The sequence below is a fragment of the Barbus barbus genome (assembly GCF_936440315.1).
Source record: "Barbus barbus genome assembly, chromosome: 39".
Lineage (NCBI taxonomy): Eukaryota > Metazoa > Chordata > Actinopteri > Cypriniformes > Cyprinidae > Barbus > Barbus barbus.
Window position 1 is genome coordinate 8,482,462 of NC_136717.1, and position 23,191 is coordinate 8,505,652.

The following is a 23,191-nucleotide window of genomic DNA, read 5'->3' on the forward strand; positions in this document are numbered from 1 at the left end:
GCTTTGTAAGAAACCGACCAGATATTGAGTTATCCACTGAAACATTTATATCCACCTTAGCTTTCCTTGGCACAAAAATAGTGATTTACAAGCAAATCATGTTTTTGGTCGGTTCTGTTGGTAACACTTTAAAATAGGGAACACTTCACTATTAACTACGACTTTTCCCTCAATAAATTCCTAATTTACTAACTATTAAATTAATAGTTAGTAAGGTAGTTGTTAAGTTTAGGTATTGGGTAGGATTAGGGATGTAGAATAAGGTCATGTAGAATAAGGCATTAATATGTGCTTAATTACTAATAATAAATGGCTAATATTGTAGTAATATGCATGCTAATAAGCAACTAGTTAAGAGATGGTAATCTTTCCCCTCCTGTAAGCTGTTAACCGTTAGGATCAAGTCAAACTTGAACCAAAATTCACAGAAAAGTCTGACTCAAAGGATTTGTTCACACATCAGTCATATTTATTACTCTCATTAACGCATCAATGCGAGTTAGGGAGATGTCAAGCTTCTCAGCGGCTAAAGGACTAGAATTCTGGTCTGTTTCTCACTAAGGTACTTCGTGATTCAGAAGATATGGGGTATAGCGCACAAGTCATGGACCACTTAAAAAAAATTTTTTAAGCTTAAAAGCTTCAGCCCCGTTCACTGTAACTGAATAACATTCAAAAATCTCTTTGTTCTTCCACAAATGGTGTGGAATAACATGACAACTATTTATCCGTAATTGATCCATAATTCATTTGTACTGACTGTAGCTGCAACAGTATCTATCCAAGCTACTCATTATTTAAAGTACCTTCCCATACACTGTAGACAAGTAGTGAATTTTGGCGTGTGCCTTTACACAGGCATTGATGGATATGGGTCTCTCGTCAGAGTGAAGCTGTGATGTTTTGCTACTGCTTGACCTCAGCAGTCAGCACTTGGCCCACATAGCACACTTTGAATGAGTATCTGTTACACATGGCACCATGCCTTATTGCGCCGGGTGGAGTTATGGGAAATAAATTGCAGAGAAAGTTGGTACAGGTACATTTTCCACCAAACTTTCCTCCACACACACTGAGGAGAGAGAGTTCTCCCAAACATCTTTATCATAGGAGAACAGGGGCCTTCTTAGGGCATTGTCATCGTCTTTTGATAAATATACACATACAAAACAGAAATAAAGTACGCCTTTCAGAGAAGGAACAATTAAGCATCTCATTTCACCATGAGAACAGCAAGAAACTGTGTTGGGAGAAAACAAGAAAACAAGAAAGGATATAACAAATGGTACATCAAAACCAAGATATATCACTGCAGGATGTCTGATGACAGTATGTTGTTCACTATTCAAGGGCCAAGGCCCAGAACATACTCAATGCAAGCATGTTAGATTGATTCCTTATATGATTACATATGGGTTACTCATTGTTCAAGCTTCAGATACACATTCTCAAATATAAACATCATTGCATTAACAAAAGTTTACGACATAATTCAGAAAGGAGCGTTCAAGTTGACAGCGATTCGGTGTGACAAAGCACCCAGAAGTCACTCTCTCTCAAGGGTGTGTGTGATTTGCGGCAACGTGAGCAACTGTAACGTTGACAATGCAACAAAGTCGGGCAGAAATGTATGCTAATGAGCACTGATGCGACATAACCATTCTCTTTCAGGTCAACTAGTCATGCAAAGCATTTGTGTACTTGTGTAGAGTATTTTTCAGGCCTGAAGGATAAATTGGACAGAACTTGTAAAAACAAAGTGGAGACTTTGATTCCTCAGAATTAGACAAGGTCAAATGACCCAGCAAAATATATCCCCACGGATGCCAACGACTGCAGAGCCTGGGGAAAAGACTCCCATCCTCCATCCACTGAGTGTGTCAATTGAGCCGCCCTTGTTCATTGCACGGTTCAGGTTATTACGGTCTCATAAGTCCATTGGAAGGGTCCCTCTGGGCCCTTCAAAATCATTAGTCTGGACAACCCGTTTAGTCTACTGGAAATCAAGCACTTAGAGGTGTAAAGGTCAAGAAAATGAAAGACATCGGGAACAATCACAACGATTGAATCGGAAAAAGAAACCGAAGATCCTTGGAAAGGTTTAAAGGGGCAGGTTATGACAAATTTTATGCAATTGTGATTGAGAAATGATATTAAAATGCATGCCACTGGGCACAAAACACCCACGCTGGCTTAACACCAAAAGCGAAGAACCGAAAACTAGTGTGTTTACACAGCTGTGCTGTTTTTGGAGTTTGGCAGGGCCCTATACATAACTATATTGTAACTACTCATATTGTAAAAGGTTTATTGACTTACCGATATACTCGAAAACATAAACAACGAAGAAGGGTGTGACAAGGTCATTGATGCCTTGAACGTAACCACTGGCTGGATGACGTATCGCCCAGATGAACAGAATCCGCTCAAAGATCTAGTAAAAAGCAGCAAAAGAAGAAGATATCAGAAGTAGCAGATATTGATATATACTGATTCATGCAATACAACAAGAAAACTGTTAGTAGAAGAATTTGAGCGTACAAGGTCACTCAGATGGTTTTAATTAAAGACACAGTGGGATCAGCCAACCCCAGCCAGCAATCAATTAAGAAAATCAATTAAGCCTTCTGAGCTTTTTAATCATTAACATCACAACATTCAATAGCACAGACAGCAAGGTGAGAAATTACAAGTAGCTGTGTGCATATTTATTATTAGATGGGGCTCTCTCTTTATTTGTGGTTTGCCAAGTTGGATGTGCTCCTGGATTTATATAATTGTGGGTTCTGGAACAACACTGCAATTGAACAATCAGATTTTAGGGTTAGGATTAAGTCAGGGCTAGGGTTGGATGAGTCAAAAACATCAACTGATATCAATCCATCATTCCTAATTTTAGGGGTAAGTTGAGTTTAGTTTAGTGTAGTTTAGTTTAGTCAAAGACTATAGAATACCCAAGACGTGTCACTTGTATAGTTTTGAATCGGGAAAAAATGCAACACTCAATATGGCCGCTCTATTGAACGAAGCCCCGCCTTCTGAGCAAAAGAGCCAATCCCTAATCGGTAAAGTCAGTGGGTCACTGCAGCGGCCGTTAGAAGCCCCAGCGCCTAGGACTGCGCATGCACACTCATAGACATGTATAGACACCCCATTCGACCGCTCCAAACACGCAGATGCGGCCACCATCTTGGAACGGTCAACTTGACGCCATTCACCATACTGTAGGTTCGCACAGAGCCGCTGAGCTGTTCTGTGCAGGGTTGTGGCATCTTTCGAATATTCAGTGGTGAATGACGTCAAGTTGACCACTACAATATGGCGGACGGCTTACGTATAGCGGAAACAGTCGCTAATGAGGCATCTACGTATATATATGGATAATATATATATATTATCTCTATGTGTGCACTGGCTGATCTAAATAAGCTTTTTTTAATGCTACTTGAGCAAAATGAAGAACATTTATGATAGTTTTTGTCAGATTTCATTGGTGATTTTAAATATGAAATGTAATCCTCAGCTTGGCGAACAGTTTAGGAGAATTTGATGTTTCCCCATTCAAAGAGACAGGAGCTGCACTTGCATGCCCGAGAAGCGTTTCAATATGGCCACAGAGTAACATGACTTGCCTTAAAGGGACTTTGGTTTAGTTATGACCTAAGGATAAGCTTAAACCCAAAGAATATTTCAGTTTTGATGTGAAAGTAGGAGCTTCCCATGTGCATTTGAGGGCTTTATAAATGAGGTTAGGCATTCAACAGTCTAATCAACAGTTTCTGGGTCAGCAGTTAAGGTAGATACTAAATAGATTATGCTTAATTTAATCAATATTTTGTCATGTCATTTAAGTCAAATTTACTGTAACTGAAATGTCTAATTTATTAGCTAAAATGTAAATATTTTTGCTGATAAGACGGTACAAAATTAAACCTCATATTCAAATGTTTTATCTATTATATATTAAGAAAACATTATAAAATATTAAGCAAACAGTTTCAATATTTAACAAAAACATGTGCAAACTGTCCTTTGCTCCAGAAAGAACATATTTTGTTATGGAAAGAGCACATTCACAACATGACATACACTGGCATTTTTTCCCATAAGATTTTCTTCAAAAACAGTGTGCAGTTTTATTCTGTACTGTCATTTTTGTCAACAGCATGTTTCAATTTACTATTGTCAAGATGCAATTTTGTCTTGTTGACAAAAATTTTTTTTAAAAAAAATTAAACATCAGTAATTTGACTAAAATATGTGATCCAGGAACATGTCCTACTTGGCAAACTCAAATCCATTCTTTAAATCCATTTATGAATACAGATGTAGTTTTGTGTCTGAGTTTGGAGTAACTTCAGTTCTTTAACTACAGATGTTGTTTTTTAAGTTGGATCTTTTCACACTAAAAACCAAGAACTTTTGTGAGACTTTTGCATTCCTTTCATTGGAAACAACACCTTAATTTAAAGTGATGGTGACTTTATTGGGGGTTTTGTTTTGATGTTTTGTCTCACCTTGCTGTCAGCTCAATGGAAAGAAGCATGCAGTTTGACTTAAATCACGAGGGAAAATGGAAGGCTCTTTCTCTTCTCTCTGCCTCATACATCTGACATCTCCCGCAATCCTTTCAGGGCGTAATGTATCTGTCATCCCCAAATAAACTCATCTCGCACGTTGAGCCCTAAACAATAAATGTGTACAAGGCAGCTCACGCTCGTTTTTTTTTCTGGATCCTGTCGATCAAATGGTGCGCCTTTCTCATCTGCGTTCTTTTCTATGATCAAAGCTCCATTTATCAAAGACTTTAGACTGGTAAGTGAGTTTTTCCACATAGCTGACATCTCCTGCCTCTTTTCTCCCTCATACCCTCCCATCTTCTCTCTTCTCCTCGAGGTAGTCAAGGCAAGATCTCGCTCTCCTCCAGAAGCCCATTACATAGTGGAAATTAGACACTAAACCAGGCAGCAGAAATCAATGAGCGAGCTGGAGTGTATTGAAGCGCCGGAAGTGAAAACATTATCCATTTATTTGGTTAGGATACATCCACAGTGGAGGCCTCGTCCATACTTTTACTTAACACTGCATGCTTTTTAATAGTCTTTTTAAATGTGGAATAATTCTTTGAAAGGCAGCTGGGGAAAAGGAGGAGGAGGAATCTTACTTAGGGCCACAATGCATCGACACACATGTCTTTGCAAAGGAAATTCATGTCCAGAAAGCCCATGACACTAAATTTAATGATATGAATATGCAATTCAAGGCCACGCTGGGTCTGTAAAGACACAAAATAATTCCATAGGTCTGCGCCAACAAGAACACTCCAGCACCCCCCCCCCCCCCCCCCCCCCCCAAAAAAAAAAAAAAAAAAAAAAAACAAAGCTGTAAGGCAGTCTGGAAAAGTTTTTTTGTTAGTACATGCCCCAATGGCAGAGACGGCATTACAAGATTTTTTTTGCATGCTCTCATGGGATATAAATGCAACAACAGTATTTCAAAGCAAGCCAATTTAATGTGAATGAACTCAGTTTAATGGATTAGTTCTTAAAAAAAAGGTCATTATTTACTCATCTGATGTTATTTCAAAACTGTATGATGCATTTTCTTCCAAACAATACAGAAGAAAATGTTTTAAAGAACTGCACTAAAGGTTGCAATTATATTAAATTGGAATCGACATGTTCTAAGATTCAAAAAGGATGTAAAGCACCATATGACTTGTGCCCTACATTCAAAGTGTTATGAAATCATACAATACGTTCATATGAGGAACAGAGCAGAATTTATTTTATTATTATTATTATTTTTATTTTATTAGCATACATCTAATGCAGTTTGACAAATATAAAATAACGTAAATATTGCTTGCGAGAAATTGTTATTTTAATTTGTTTTGGCGTTTAATTTATGTGAAACAATATTTTACATTTATTAAAGTAGTTTACAATACAAATAATAATCTTTGTTTAAAAAATCTTGAACTTGGGTATATATATGTTTAAGACAGTAAATACTAACTTTTAGGTTAGACTAGATTTCGGTCTAGTCTTTCACACGCATCAATGTTATGTATAGATCAATTGTATGACATTTCTATGGTGAAGTTGGATCCTTTATGAATCCTAAAAGCTTTATTCTCCAATCATTTTGAAAGCATAGAAAACACTGACCACCATAGTCAGAATTCCTCCTCCTGTGTTACACGGAGGAAATACAATCTTATGGGTTTGAAACGGCATAAGCATGTTTATTCTGAGATGAACTGTTCCTTTAAGGTGCTTTCTTGTAGCTGGGTGTGAGTTTGTGAGGATGAACGAGTCAAGCGGAGTAAAATGGATAGTGCAAACGTCTCACCTCTTGCACAGAAGCTTGTTGAAAGAGAGGTATAAGAGGATTAGTTCTCGGTATGTCAATGTGAATCTGCAGGGAAAAGACACAAAAAGAGGAGCACAAGCAGGTTAGGACAGAACAGACTAGCGAGAAAGCTCGGCGAGAAACGAGTCGGCCGTTTGAGGCTGCGCCTGAGAAGAAACTCACTGAATTCTACATCCTGTTCTGGTATTCTATTTCCTGTGAACCTTAACACACGTTTTCCAACAAAAAGATTTTGGGCTCAAGACTCAGCTGGCTGACCAGACAGAGAGTTTGACAGACAGACAGAGAGACAGATAGATGGATGATGATTGAGTGACATGCTTTTAAGTGGTTGGAGGACAGAAGCATGTGACATGACTCTGGGCGGTCCATCTGTCCTTACCTCAGTTACCTTGGGCTGCAGAACTAAACTTTCCGGACTCATCCGGGGAATATCTATGTGAATCTGATGGTTCAGAAAACACACACACATACACATATATATATATTTATATACACACACACACACACACAAAATGTAGATGTCAGGAACATGAAGACTTATGGAACTGAGAAGACAAACACACACAAATATGCATTTTCACTACTAGGAGAAGCTTTAAAATCCACCATTCATGAACATTATTCATTCTGCAGAAGTGATTAATCATATGAATCTCTTCATTTGCAATGAATTTTAATAAAATAATTACGGTTGCAACAAACTATTTTGATAATTGATTAAACTAATCGTCGATTATTCCACTGATTAACCAGTAGACTTTAGATTATTCAGCTTTTGCAATTAGTTAAAATATTGAGTTATCCATATTCTAACAAATAAAGCAAATCATTTGGCGCACAAAATGACAGACAGAGAAACTCATTCACCACTTTATTAGCTATATGAAAAAAGTAACTGAATGATGCATCATTCTGACTAACATCTCCTTTTGTAAGTCACATGGATAAGAAACAAAATAAAGGTAAGTGATAAGACGTTTTATTTTTGGATAAGCTATTTTATTCACAACATAATCTCATTCCCACTAATAAAAAGACGTTATCATTGGTTAGGTACACATTTGGAGAGCTGCTTTATAACAGAAAATCAAGTTGTAATTCTAACTAAAAGCGAGGCTGACTCTGGTTTTTCATGTTTAATACTGTAAAGCTGCTTTATTTAAGGCTATCTATTGTCTAAAGTACTATATAAACAAGCGTGACGTGACAGGACTTTACTAGAATACCAAACTGCAGAGCTTGTGCAAACCTCTACATCATTGTAATCAGATGTGTTCTTAACTGCTGCTTTCTCACCGCTGTCTGTTTTTGTTGTATTTATTTCGTTATTCAGACGAAAGCATGCAGAATATATTTTATATATGCATATATATTATATATTCAGGTTCTGCTTTTTCTATTGAATTTAATCCAGGGCTGAATTATAGTCTTGCGCTACAGCGCCACACTGGTCAAAACGCATTATTGCAAGTTCTTACAATAGGTCATATTTTATTCATTCATTTACATTTATTCATTCATTTAGCTGACGCTTTTATCCAAAGCGACTTACAATTGCTATATATGTCAGAGGTCGCACGCCTCTGGAGCAACTAGGGGTTAAGTGTCTTGCTCAGGGACACATTGGTGTCTCACAGTGGATTCGAACCCGGGTCTCTCACACCAAAGGCATGTGTCTTATCCACTGCGCCATCACCACCCCCATCTCATATGAGATTAAACTACTACTCGACAAAAAAAAAAAAGTAAATTTTTTTTTTATATATTGACAACATTGGCAATAATGTCGACTAATCATTTCATCCCTAATAATAATATAATATTTTCAGATTTAATTTGAGATTCTATCAATTTAATATTTAAATATTCCTAGAGTTTGATACATATGTTATATTAGGTTATATATCAATGTATTTTTTATATGATTGAATTTTTATGAAAATTAAGCACTTTCCAACCTCCCAATTATGATTAGATTCTCGCATCAGATTTCCCTTGCTCTACTACCGTGAGAAATGACTGGATTTGTTTTTTAAAATCATAAATTTGAGGCTTTAGAACAAATATTGTGTCATTTTACCTTCAAAATTCAATTAATTACAAAATAATCACAGTAAATATATATTTAAAAAAAAATTGCAGTTTATGTAAAATGTAATTTAAATAAAATTATGATATTGAATATAATTTTCCTCATATTGGGGATAAGTGCTTAAAACTTGGGGAAGCTGTACTATCATGCAAACTTAAGAGAAATGAAAAGCCTCAATGATTTTAAAACAAAATATCATTTATTTTTAATAATAAATATTTATTTATTCACAACCATTTTGAAGTGAAATGTTCTTTACAGGCTTTGTGAGAATCACCCAGACATAGCTTGCAAGAGGTGAAACAAATGTGTGGATCTCACATCGCCAGTGATCAGTCATAAATCAGACCGACATTTATCAGATCAGAGTGACAGCAACAGTTTGAACTTCACATCCTCCTGCCAATACACTGGAGATTTAAACATTCCTTTCAATCCTTTCCTTTTCCGCTTCTGAACCTGCATCGAAATATCAAAGACTATCTGTTGGTGGCATTTCTAAACACTGTGAGATCCTAACATAAGTGTGTTTTGGCAAAGCTAACATACTGCTGCTGCCAAAACCTTAATCAGTACATAAACACAACTAAAAACCCTGACTACATTACATTCAACCTTTGGCAAAACTGAAGTGCTGGCATTGAACTTAAATCTTCTATTAACAGCAGAATTAGCTCTGTCTGTGCAGAGCTGTACGGGAAGTCAGGAAGTTAAAAGGAAATCACAGGAAGATCTGAATCATCTCAAGAGTATTTGGTTCAGCTAATTATTGCTGTCATCCTGCATGAAGTTCAGTTAGCAGTATTCTCTAGTACTGTAGGAAACCTTTTCTATGACCAAGGCACAAAATATGGATAAAAACCTTTAAAAAAAAAGTGTTCTTTTGTCCCCTCCAACAAATGGTCAGCAATTTTATAAATTTCAACCATGTTACCAGTTTGTATGAATGCAATATTAATAATAATATTATTAATAAAATAAAAAATAATAAAATATTATATTTTAATAATATTTTTTATTATTATTATTATTATTGTTGTTAGTATTATTGCTTATTATTATTATTTATAGCATACTATTATTATAGTTTATTATTATTTTTGATCACTTATTTAAATTATACAATAGCAACTTGCTATTTTGGACCGAAGTCTGTAAGTCTTTCTGTAGCCGGTTTTTATTTATTTATTTTTGTCCCATTGTTGCATAGCTGAACTTGACAAATGCAACCACAATGTATGTGAAAATTAAGAAAATGAAAGAGGTTGTATATTTGTAAATTTAAGGAACATTACATTACACCAATGCACAGAAATCATGCAAAAACAGGGCTGCATGCAAACTGTGGGACACAGCTAAAAATGACATTCAAACAGTTAAATTTATAGTATTGCTACTACAAACATATTGCTACTTCAACTGAAAAACTATTTAACATGTCAAAATTTGATGCTGCATGAATTTAATTTGTTGGACACACTCGAGAGGGTTGAGAGTGGGACAAAATTTTAAGGGGGTTAAACATTTATTGTGCTTAAAACTAAGTACTTTTCCTGCTAAGTGCATTTTATTTTAGACAGCATCTTATCTAACACAGCTTACAGTTCTAACTGTAATTTTGACTAATAATGCTTATATAAGGAGTAACAGAACACCAGTTTGTATCTTAATCACAGGAAGAGCAATAGAAGCATTTAGAACTAAATGTAGTTACCTGTCTGTATGTGTCCTGGTGGTGTTCATCATTACGAGAGTCGTAGTACTGCTCAATAAAGCCAAAATATTCCTGCCGCTTCCTCTGCAACGTGCTTTCTCTCCGCTCTGCATTGGCCGGCAGGTACCCCTGTAAAGAGACGAGCAAATACAAAAGCTAATGTTTACACCAGGCCAGACAAGATACCTCTAAATCAATCTGATATAGATCTGCGTTCTCCAACAAAATGTTTGTTTGCCTGCACCCGCACAATAGCTGTTAACAGCTGAAATCAGAATTGGGAAAAGTTTGAAGGTTTCACAGAGTTTGGGGCCAAAAGTTGATATCAGTCACATTTAAAGTTACATTTCCTCTTATTGCTTGCCACAGCAAGAGAATGAGAACGCAGCAGATGTTCAGGCCCAGAAAAGAAAGTCTCTTGATAAAGTAATTGATTGCACGAAAATCTACAAGCACAGAAATCCATTTATCACACAAGACGCTCCCCCATGTGGCTATTTTTTACTTCCACACTCAGACGAGTTTTCTGACAAGATGTATGTGTGCCAAGGAGAGCTCTTCTTTACGCTCCATTAACATATGTACATGTAATTAAATCTAACAGACTAACACATTATAAATAATGTTCAGATTATTAAAAGAAAAAACACACCGCAGAGTTAGAAATGGCAATTAATAAACCTGACGTTGTGAGTTGTTCTTCAACTATAGAGACTTTTGACCCTGCGGACTTTTAGAAAACACTTTCCAGACTTGCTCGATTTTTTATTTACTTATTTTTAATTATACAATATCCAGTGTGTATATATACATTGTACAGTGCATACACATAAATCATAAGATAATTTTCCACTTTTTTCCACTAATCATAATTTTGGAATAATGCCTTATTCTGCATGACCATATTTTAGATCCCTTAATCCTATCCCATACTTAAACTTAACTACCTTACTAACTATTAATAAGCAGCAAACTAGGAGTTTACTGAGAGGAAACTATTAATCAATAGTGAGTATGTGTTCCCTATTCTAAAGTGTTACATTAACGTTTTTTGGAGATTTTTTCTTGCATAATTAGACAAAGAAAAAAAATCTAAGGAAATTGTTTTCACAAGGGATATTTTCCTTGGATTTTCTTGCCTTCACATGTTCTGTACCATATTTAATCTCACGAGACAAATTACCTGAGAGTGTTCATGACTACGTGATAAAAACGTTAACAAAATGTCATACTGGAAGTTGCATTAATTTTTAGATCTTATAATTTCCCTAAGAGATTTGTTTTTACATTAGCAGAGGAAGCCAGTAAACGCTATAAAGACATAAAAGACCTAAAAAGGGCAACAGAAGTGATGTAACAGCAATCTTGAGAGGTCACTAGGCATTAGATCAGAATAACTGAGCCGTATAACAGCAGAAATATAAAGCTGCTTCACAGGATCAGAACAAACTTCTCCACAATGATGTTTCCTTACTGTCTAATAACAATGACCATATACATGAGGAGAATGGGCATCTCCCTGTCTTTTTCGAAATGAGAATATTCTTACTATATTAGGTTCTATATTACAAAAAATATAATCTTTTAAATGAGAATTCTGTTTTCATTTGTCCTTTCAACTGAGCATAACATTTTGATGCCAGTTATGTTTATTTCAATTTTTTGCTAAATGGATATATAAAAATATATATAAAATATAAATTATTTTTTATAAATTATAAAAAATATAAAAATTTATATAAAATTTTTATAATTATATATAAAAAAAAAAATCTAAAAGATTTCTGAAGGATCATGTGGCACTAAAGACTGGAGTAATGGCTGATAATAATTCTGCATTACTCTGATTCTTAAAATATAATATTTCACAATATTACATTTTTTTTTCTATATTTTTGATCAAATAAATGCAGCATTGATGAGCATAAGAGACTCTTTTTTCTTTTATGTAAAAAAATAAATAAATAAACAAACAAAAACTTACTGATCCCAAACTTTTTAAAAGCTGTGTATATATACTGAGCAACTATATTGAACAACGTGCTCCATTTTAAATTGGGTTGGGTCAGGTCAGTGGCAAGGTCTTGTTTACTGTCTGGCTTCCACCGTCAATATAATGCCTCTGCAGACCTCTACCAGAACTGGTAACTTCCAGACTTAACAAAGATCATTTTAACAGATCATTTACAAAAAGAACTGCTCTCATTAATAACATACACAAAAGATGGCTCTACTGATCTGGCACTCATGTATTAACACCGCATGAGGTGAAATAAACATGAAATTAAGTTGTTGTTCTCATTTTGTCGCCAGAGAAAGAGAGAGAGAGGGAGGGAGAGAAGGGGACATTGTTCACAGCAGGTGCAGAGGTCCAGGAACAACAGGCCGGTAATAAATGGTTCCCAGCAGCTGGGTTTGGATGAACTCACGCGTAAGGTCTGTGTCCAGGCGCTGGCTCTGCATCAACCCGCTCCCACCTGCTCACGACGGGACGCGATCACTCAAACACCTCGTATTAGTGCGACTGAAACCACTATTTAATCATCTGCACAGCTTTATCCTTTTATTTATTAAAGCCCACCGTGTGCTATTTCACAGAGTGTGGGTGGGTGAGAAAGAGATGGGTCTTACATCCCCCAAAAAAAGTTACCACGGAGAATATGAGACACTAGGGTAAGTCTTTTTTTTATCTTACACCTACAAAATGTTATTTTGGAACCCTCATAACTGCACTTTTAAACTAGTACAAGCCAATTTTTACGCAGTTATTGTTATATTGTTATTGCCAACAAATAAACAAGGCAGCAAGGGATTGTGGGTATAATTTCTACACATCTGGGCAGCTGTACAGAAATAGACCAAAGAGAAGACACCAGCTCTTTTTGTCTGGGCAATGGTGCCATTACCTCAAGTAATAAAATGTGCTGTTACAGGGCAAACATTTCTATAGTGTTGGCATCATGTCTAGAGATCAGATAGATGTGACGTTCTCTTCATTGGCTTTCAGTTATGCCTGAAGAGGCAGTCGTCACAGGAAATGAAACAGGAAGCCAAGAAGACTCCAAAGTAGCATTGATTTCCCCTGACAACACGAATCGCTCAGTGAAACTGCTAGTTGCACTGACAACTAATAGATGTCACATTGATATGGCACTTACAGATGATTGCTAGGCTTTTCTAGGTAGTTGCTAAGCAATTATTAGGGTATTCTGGGTGGTTGCTACTAGTGTGCTCTAACTAGTTCCTTGCCAACTCCTAGGATGCTCTGGATGTTTGCTAGTGTGCACTTAGAGATGACTAGCTGTTGCTGTTCTGTAAGGTGGTTTCTAGGTGGTTGTTAGGCAATTGCTATGGTGATCAAAATAGTTTCTAGGTGGTTACTAGGGCAATGTTAGGTTTGTCACAATATCAGATTTTCACTACACGATTATTGCGTCCAAAATAATTCACATAATGTATTGGATATATCGCAATATCGTTAGAAATCACAAAAAAATAAATAATGCTATTATCAGTCAAATTCATATTGATGTATTTTTCAAAGAGTAGTAGTTAATTGTCTACTATTGGCGTGTTTAGACAAGTCCTCCAAGAAACAAACAATAAAAGAACTCATTCTTCAGACACTTCATATTTAACGTTATTTGATGATTTGTCAGTTGCATTTAATATATTATAATTCAAATAAAACATTTGCAGTGGGTTTGTAAAAGCTGTTTTTAATGCAAGTTTTTGCTGCATTTACACAGTTTTTAGTAGTTGGTGCCAGCAGTGTAAGGAGTGTGAGTGATTTGAAATAGTGAATCATTTTGCAAAGCAATTGGTTGATTTAATTCAAAGCTTTGAAAAGGTTTGTTTCTCCCATCACTACTTAGTAGTACATTGTCAAAATACAACAATACATGAAAAGAATAAAATTTTTACTCCAAACTCACATTATAGTGTCAATTGAGTGTCTGAAATAACTTCCTTCTATAAACCTCTGTGGCTTTTTTTTTTTTTTTTTTTAAATCAAAGAACGAGGCAGAAATTATATTGTTTTATGTTATACTATGGGGCTGTTGAATGCTTGAATCTGATTGGCTGATGAACGTTTTAAGGTGTGCAATAATCTTCAGGGAAACATATGACTACACTAGTTCCAAGCAGGGCTCAACCACATTACATGTCCATATCACTTTATCAAATGATTTCAGTTATATAAAATGGCCTTACAGCCTACAACAGCAAAAGAAAAAAATACATATATATTTTACTTAAAAAAACAAAACACCACAACGACAGTGCCCAAGCAAATAAATATATAGTAAACAGCAGGATAAAAATAATACATTATCTATGTTGTGCCACAAAATTACGTTCTATCATGTATGGAAAGCACATACTCTCTTTCTCCCACTCTCTCTCCCTCCACAAACACATACAATACTGACACACATGTAAACGTACTTGTGCACAGAAATGTGTTGTCAGCGCCGCTCTGACGATTTTATCTGTAATATAGCTTAGCAAGTTAAAAGATACCTTGAAGGTACAAGATGCCGCCACTGAGTTCAGATGACGTCCAGGTCGCTCCGCTAAGATTGTGTTTTATTTACTTTTTTACTTACATTTACTTTCTCTTTTTACACATTTCACATCGGCACTGATCACCTAAAACAAAGAAACACTTTTGGACATAGGAAACCGCTACACTAACCTGTTCCAGGACACTTTAGCCACGAATCCAGAGTGGCCACTGGAGATTCTTCGGAACGCGGACATAAACAACAACCCCCCGAGGCGACGGATCAAGAAACACCGCGGGAAACGCGCTGGAATTCGAGATAGACTCAGGAAAAGGGCTCACAGTCCTCCTCTTCCGAGCATTCTGCTCGCAAATGTCCAATCCTTGGAGAATAAGATGGACGATTTTAGAGCCAGGATTAGTTTCCAACGGGACATAAGGAACTGTAACATCCTTTGTTTGTCAGAAACGTGGCTTTCGTCCTCGGTCCCGGACACTGCTGTTACGCCAAGTGATAACTTCTCTGTTTTTCGGATGGACAGAACAGCAGAGGCTGGTAAATCCAGGGATGGAGGTGTGTGTTTCATGATTAACAAGAAATGGTGTGATCCCAGGAATATCTCCATTCTGTCGCGTTCCTGCTCGCCTCATCTGGAACATCTTTCCATTATTTGCCGCCTGTTTTATCTGCCCCGGGAGTTTTCATCGATCATAATTACTGCTGTGTACATTCCACCACAGGCAGACACTGACTTGGCTTTGTCTAAGCTTCACGATGTGCTCAGCGGCTACATTAACAAACATCCTGACGCTGTCTTTATCACCGCGGGAGACTTTAACAAAGCCAGCCTCAAGCAGGTCATGCCGAACTTTCATCAACATGTATCCTGTCCAACTAGAGGACCGAATACACTGGACCATTGCTACACTCAGTTCAAGAATGCCTACAAAGCCCGCTCACTACTCTCTGCACTCTCCGGTGCAGAGAGTAGTGACGCGCTGGTCCTCCCACCACTCAGAAGCTATGGCGGCTCTTGATGACGTCGACTGGGACATGTTCCGGGCGAGTTCTTCTGACGTCAGCAAGTTCACGGATGTAGCATTAAGCTTTGTAAACACGCTAACCGAGCAAGCTACAGAAACAATAACGATAAGGACATTCTCCAATCAGAAACCGTGGGTGGACAGAACAATCCGTGCTGCGGTTAACACACGCACTGCCGCTTACAATGAGGCTCTTCTGACCGGGAATATGAGCGAGTACAAAGCATCGTGCCATGCTCTCTAACGAGCCGCCAAACACCAATACAGAGAGAGAATTGAGTCTCATTTCCAGCTCAATGACTCTCGACGGATGTGGCAGGGACTGAGGACCATCTGTGCCTTTGGAAACAAATCCTCCGCTGAGGTGAGAGCAGATCCATTGCTGGCCGACGAGTTAAACACCTTCTATGGCCGCTTCGATTGCAACGGTGCGTCTCTGCCGTCCAGTGCGTCAGGAAGCAGCAGGCAGAGCAGCGATGATCCTGTAATCACCGTGTCGGAGGTTCGGAGGGCGCTAAAGAAAGTGAACGTCAGGAAAGCAGCCGGACCAGATGGGATAACCGGCCGTGTTCTGAGGTCCTGCGCTGATCAGCACGCTGGTTTGTTCACTTCTATCTTTAATGAGTCCCTTGCTACCTCCGTGGTTCCCACCTCATTCAAAAAATCCATCATTATCCCTGTGCCAAAGAACAATAAACCCTCTTGCCTGAATGACTATCGCCCAGTTGCCCTCACATCTATAGTCATGAAGGTTTTTGAGAGACTTGTAAAGAGCCACATCTGCTCTTCCATCCCTGATACTTTTGACCCTCTTCAGTTTACCTATCGCCCAAATAGATCTACTGACGATGCCATATCTCACGTCCTCCACTCTTCCCTCACACACTTGGACAGCAACAATGGGAATTATGTAAGGCTGCTATTCATTGACTATAGCTCAGCTTTCAACACTATAGTCCCCATCAAGCTGGCTTCTAAACTCACAGACCTCGGCCTAAACTCCTCACTCTGTGACTGGATTCAAGACTTGCTCACCGGCAGACCTCAAGTGGTGAAAGTTGGCCAGTTCACCTCAAACTCCATCACCCTGAACGTAGGAGCCCCACAGGGCTGTGTCCCGAGTCCCCTGCTCTACTCTCTCTACACGCATGACTGCGTGTCCTCTCACAGCTCCACATCCATTATCAAATTCGCTGATGATACCGTGGTTCTGGGTCTCATCTCCAACAACGATGAGACCGCATACTTGGACGAGGTAGAGAGACTCACATCATGGTGCCAGGACAACTGTCTCTCTCTGAATGTGAGCAAAACTAAAGAGCTGATCATGGACTTTAGGAAGAGACAGCAGCGGTCCTACACTCCTCTTATGATCAGTGGGACCCCTGTGGAGAGGGTGAGTAGCTTCAAGTACCTCGGTGTAAATATCTCAGAGAACCTGACTTGGACTACACACATCCAAACACAGGTTAAGAAAGCCAGGCAAAGACTGTACCATCTGCGACAGCTGAGGAAATTCAGGGTCTCACAAGCAATCCTGAAAACTTTCTATATTCAGGGACCATAGAAAGTGTATTGACTTAGTGCATCTCAGTGTGGTATGGAAACAGATCCAATCAGGACTGCAAAGCACTACAGAGAGTTGTGCGCTTAGCTGAGCGCATCTCGGGGTCTGCTCTCCCCTCTCTGCAGGACATCTACCTCAAACGCTGCAAAAATAGAGCTGTCAAAATTATTAAGGACTCTAATCACCCTGGTAACCGTCTATTCGCTTTGCTTCCATCTGGTAAGCGCTTCCGTAGCCTGATGGCAAAAACTGAGAGACTTAGGAGGAGCTTCTTCCCCCAGGCCATAAGGCTCCTAAACTCTAACTCTGTGTCATAACATCACTTGACTCCATGTAAATATCACCATATCAATAAGCTATTCATAATTTTTCTCTACCTCATATTGCTGCTATTTAAATGCCCTGTACAAGTTTTTGCACATTCTTTTGCACATTCCTCTTATATTACTATTTAAGTCAATAACATACTGGCCTGCACATTTATATTTATATTTTTTATCTTTTATTTTATTTTATTCTTTTATTTTTTTCTACTTTTATTTTTCTTAATATTTGTATTCTATATAATTGCACTGTCCTGGGAGCGTACCTGACCTACATTTCACTGCTGGTTATACTCTGTATAATTGTGTATGTGACAAATAAAAAAATCTTGAATCTTGAGATACCTGCCATTTCTCACTAGCGAGGTAATGACGGTTCTGTTTTTGAAGCAGATGAACTTACAGTTTCACTATTGGTAAAGATGCTGTTGCCAAACACTGTTGAGAGACAAACAAACTCACAAGCTTATGCGTGCTCTCTCTCTCATAACCGCATTAATAACAGCATTAGTATCTACAGCTCAAGCCTCCGTTACTAGCTCTGAAATTACATTTTGGAATTAGCATTATGTAGGATGAAATGTGTAAGAAATCAGTCCTACAAACAAGAGGGTTTAAAGGATAAAAACCTGACAAATGTCTTTAAAAACAACATTCTGCAGTTACTTGTCTTGAGGCGTGGTAACTGCAGTATGAGAAGAATAACTGACTCCGGTCCGTTGAATTATTATAAAATAAGGTGTGCATTTTTTTCTAATATTGGAATGGCCCTGTTGTCAATTATTCCTTACGTATTCTATACAGTAATAAAGGCTATGTCTATGATGACAAAATAACCTTATAATTAATACGCTAGAGTTGAGTACATAAGTGCATAGAATAAGTTAATAGTGCATTAATTTGAGACCCAACTCAAAGTAGTTTCTAGGTGGCTGACAGACTTGTTAAATTGCTGCCAAACAATTACTAAGGTATTCAGGTAAGTGGTTGGTAGAGTGTTGTAAGGTGATTGTTTGGGTGTTACATATGCTACGACATTCCAAGGTTTGCCAAAGACAAACGAGTCCTATTCAAATCTCCATCATTACATATGGCTTAGGTCCATCCTTTAATGTAAATATAAGCATTGTTTTAGCCTGTTTAAATCTGTCAGATGACAAACAGAAACAGTGCTAAATAATTGTTTTTTTTTTTTTTTACAAAATAGAATCGTGTATGAGAAATAGCAATAATAATTCTTGCTTTAGCAAACACCACTAACAAAATCTTTATTTTCTAGCAGTTACCTGACAAAAGAGAAATGATTTCTTCTTAGGAAAGTGTTGAGCGCGGTTCTGTGGCAGTTTGTGAGACGTCAGCAGGATGCACAGAATTGATCACGCGTTAAAGCGCCTGTTCAAACGGTGATGCCGCCCTCCGCCGGTCATTACTCTTGTTAAAGGATGCTTTCCAGCTGTTCACACTCGCTCTCCACTCACTCAAACACAAATACACACACACAGATGAACTCACAATGCGCACACCTGTGCAGGAGCTCAATAGCGTGGATCGATGAGGTTTGATTGAGTGGGGCTGCAGTCCAGGGTTTGAGTCAAAATGACAGATGAGGTAGTCGTAGGCAAATGAAGGTCACACGGGTGAATTGGATGTTTCTGTGTGTGTGTGACCACACACTAGCCTAGAAGGGGTTCAGAATATCAAATATCCTCCTCCATTCCATCCTGTTCCAGACTGACACTTCATCTATCAGTGTGGCAGGAGGGCACACTGCCGCCTATCTGTGTGTCAGAGGGCACGACCACACATAACCCCCCTCATAATGCCAGTCCTGTCCTGGGGGAAACTTTACAGCAATTACATACTTGATATCTTACATCCAATATTAAAGTTGAAAAGTGTAATTTTTAAAATCTTAAAATGCTTTCTCCTTCCTTAATATGCAGATTGTGCACCTCTTGAGACAAGGGGAAGATGGTTTACCTGCACAGTTCTTACCACCTGGCCTCAAGCTCTCCCCACTTAACCAAACTCCCATCCGGGTCACGGCACCAATTTAACTGGTCTGAATTCACACCACTCTGTGAGGGGTTCAAATCAGCATCAGTCTGCATGAGAGGCAGGGGAGTGGAAACACTTCTAGCTATGGAAGCCCCATTTCATGTGTGGTTGGATCCCGGAATGTGTCAGAATGCAATTACTTAATACATTTTGTCACACTGTCAGCACTGCCGCAAAAGTATCAAACATTACATAACATCTTTCTAGCCACAACAAACTTAATCTGAAACGCGCGCCTGCAGTAGTTGTTCCAGCAACCCTTTCTTCGGAGAAAAACAAGTCAACACACATTTGGTAACAGTAGCATGTGCATTTGGCAGACAAATCTGATGGTAACTTTATTACCAACTTGAGTACCAAGGTGTGCTAATGCAACAGTACTGCATGAAACAACCAACAAGACCGCATGTTTGCAATGAGTTGTTCACACATATTCATTTGCATACTTGCATTAATTATGTTTCTAGCTGTAGAACTCAAATCAAATAAAAACTTATTTTTTCTCCTCTGGACTTGTTAGGCAGGGCTTATTACTAAATAATCCAATAAGTACCTCATTAGAAGGGACATTTCCAGTAACCAACAAAAAAACAGGCACATCTGCCATGGGTAGTTGATGTTAGGTGCAGAAATTAATGCTAACATGATGATGTTTTTAAAAAGCAATTGCCGTTTTATTTTACCATTATTATTTTATTTTTATTTGTTTATTTTTTTCTGTAAAAACACTTTCTTTCTGAACCTTGTTTATGGAGCACAAAGTTAAAGAAAGAAAGAGCTTTAAATGACAGCAGGCATTCCAGCTGGCATGGACAAAAAAGCATGATCCATGTCTTCTCAGCATGATTTGAGAATGTTCCAAAGAGTATCTTGTGTGATAAAAAATAAGCAAGTGCACGTTTCAGCTCAGGTGGTTCAAAGGTCTGTCTAACAGAAAAAGGTTTTGTACATTCACTGTTTCAGGTTTTGCCCAACCACTGAAATGGTTTAATGTACCATTAGTTTTCATTCGACTGGACCTCTGAGCTTCCAGGCAGAAGTCATCCTAGAAGTCATTAGTAGGAAGCCTACTTACTTATAAATGTGTATTTATGTAGAATGCATTATGCATTCTTTGATTCATCTTGTAATGGATGTATGCTGTAGTTCTCTAATGAGCTTGACCATTTGAAGCAGGACTTCACTGTGCGCTGAGATCGTTCCACTTACTGAGAGCAGCTTCCATGTGATTGGGCGCACCTGCCGCGGAATTCCAGACCAGCTCAACTTCCGAAGCTCCTCTGAGGAAAGAAAATACATTTATTAGACTAAAAGTCAATACTCAAAGTAGCAGTATGCTTCTTTTTTTCCCCCATCATGAATTGATATTAAAATGAATATGAATTAATATTAATATGAATTGATATTAAAATATAAATGATTAATAATCAGTCAGATCAAGATTTTGCAGGACTTTTTTTTTTTTTATTTCAAAATGACTAACAATGAATAACGTTAATTATGCGCAATAAGCCCATCGAAGTGTTAAAAAGGGTGTGCGTTTTACCTTCATGTTAAAAAAATGCAAACAGGTCTTGATAGCACCAGTCTGTTGACTACATTCACCATGGCGCTCTGTAAACCATTCTTACGTAAACTGTCCCACTGAACTGAAATTTATGCAAGAATACTTGTACAAATGACTTCTGCTGAAAGTTGTTCTGCTCATTTTTCCTGAATGAGGCCCAGCTGTGCACATGCTTAGTTCAGCGAGTGCCGACCAGTTATCATCTTGGAAATAAACAAGGCTTAAACACAGCTATTTTGCATTCAGGCTTGTACAATAATACCTTTTACTATTAAATAAAATGAAGAAAGATGTTTAAAATCATGTCTGATTTGTCATCAGAATTAGAAGGATGCATACAGAAAATGTACATACAGTATACATACTACAAAAAAATATAAACGTAGTATTTAATTAAAACATTCATTGATATTTTCGGAATAGCAAATACACCACAAATATGGTGACAACAAGGTGTCTCCGATAAACTGTTTTCAACATGTAATGATTTGAGATGCACTAATTGGCATATTTAATAGCGCCGATAGCCTGCAAAACAGGATTCACCCAATAACATTTGAATTCAATAGGCACACCACGCTTTCAATACGCACTGCATAAGTGTGTATGAACCCAAGAGTGCTAATGTGAATAAATCTCAGTGAGGCAAATTGGACTTTTAAAATGGACAAAGAGTCCCTGCAGAGCCTTAAAAGAGTGAAAAAGCACTTTAATACCAAGTATTTCTCATTTCGTATCTGTATTGCATATTTCAAGAGTTGATGGCAGCGATCATAATGTGTTGAATGTGGATTAGACATTTCTCTTGGCCTTGACAATGGGCTGCAGTGTAATGTGCATACATTTTATTTGACATCAAAGATAAATCTAAATTTTAAATCAGAGGTTGGTTTAAAAATTCATACAATGGATGAAATGTGCTATGAATACAAGAGCCTACTGAGGAAAACATTTTTATTTTTATTTTTCTGAAAACTAACCTTTCTGATATCAGAGCTTGATGTGTCTTGTGCAGTTTCTTTGTCATCGCAAAATGAAGAATAAATAATGAATAGTGTTGTTATGACTGCCATGCAAATACGAGGGACTGTGAAAACATAAGCACTTATTCACACATCATTCATTATTATCGATGGCAATATATTTGCAGAGACACCTCAAAGGTTTATGCTATCAATCATATTTCCACTCAGCTCCTAACACTGAAGATAAACCTCTTTCATGCTATTTGTAACTCTAAGAATGAAGATACATTTTTACATTTTTCATGTTATTTGTATTTTAAGGTTTTTTTTTTATATAAATTTTTGCTGTTACACCATAGGACACAGTCCAATTTTTATTTTTCACACTACCACCATGTTTGACTGTTGGTATGATGTTCTTTTTATGAAATGCTGTGTTGGTTTTACACCAGAAGTAACAGGACACACACACACCTTCCAAAAAGTTCAACTTTTGTCTCATCAGTCCACAGAATATTTGCCCAAAAGTCTTGGGGATAATCAAGATATTTTTTGACAAATGTGAGACGAGCCTTTGTGTTCTTTTTGGTCAGCAGTGGCTTTTGCTTTGGAACTCTCCCATGAATGCCGTTTTTGCCCAGCCTCTTTCTTATTGTTGAATCATGAACACTAACCTTAATTGAGGCAAATGAGGCCTGCAGTTCTTTAGATGTTGTTCTGGGTTCTTTTATTGACCTCTTGGATGAGTCGTCATTGCGCTCATGGAGTAATTTAGGTAGGCCGGCCACTCCTGGGAAGGTTCACCACTAGAGCTGAACGATTAATCATTAAAAGGTCACGATCTCGATTCAAACATCCACGTGATCTCATTTCTCAATGTCAACGATTCGCCCGTGTCTATTAAACCTTTGAAAAAACCTTGCCGGAACATTCAAATCTGTGAGAGCTGTTATCATGTAGGTAAGAAACAGCTTCA

At 37.7% G+C, this 23,191-nt stretch overlaps 1 protein-coding gene across 3 annotated transcripts in view; it reads right to left on the reverse strand.

Moving 5' to 3' along the window:
• Positions 1-23,191, reverse strand: part of tbc1d22a (TBC1 domain family, member 22a) — a 150,174-nt gene that overhangs the window by 99,567 nt on the left and 27,416 nt on the right. Inside the window, exons 5-9 of one of the 3 annotated variants that reach the window (XM_079398834.1) lie at positions 20,893-20,963; positions 10,185-10,313; positions 6,758-6,820; positions 6,355-6,420; positions 2,320-2,434 (exon numbers count right to left, since the gene is read on the reverse strand). In XM_079398834.1, coding sequence (XP_079254960.1) covers positions 2,320-2,434; positions 6,355-6,420; positions 6,758-6,820; positions 10,185-10,313; positions 20,893-20,963 — 444 coding nt within the window. The remainder of the gene's footprint in view (positions 1-2,319; positions 2,435-6,354; positions 6,421-6,757; positions 6,821-10,184; positions 10,314-20,892; positions 20,964-23,191) is intronic. The other 2 variants (XM_079398835.1, XM_079398836.1) reach the window with 2 other exon arrangements.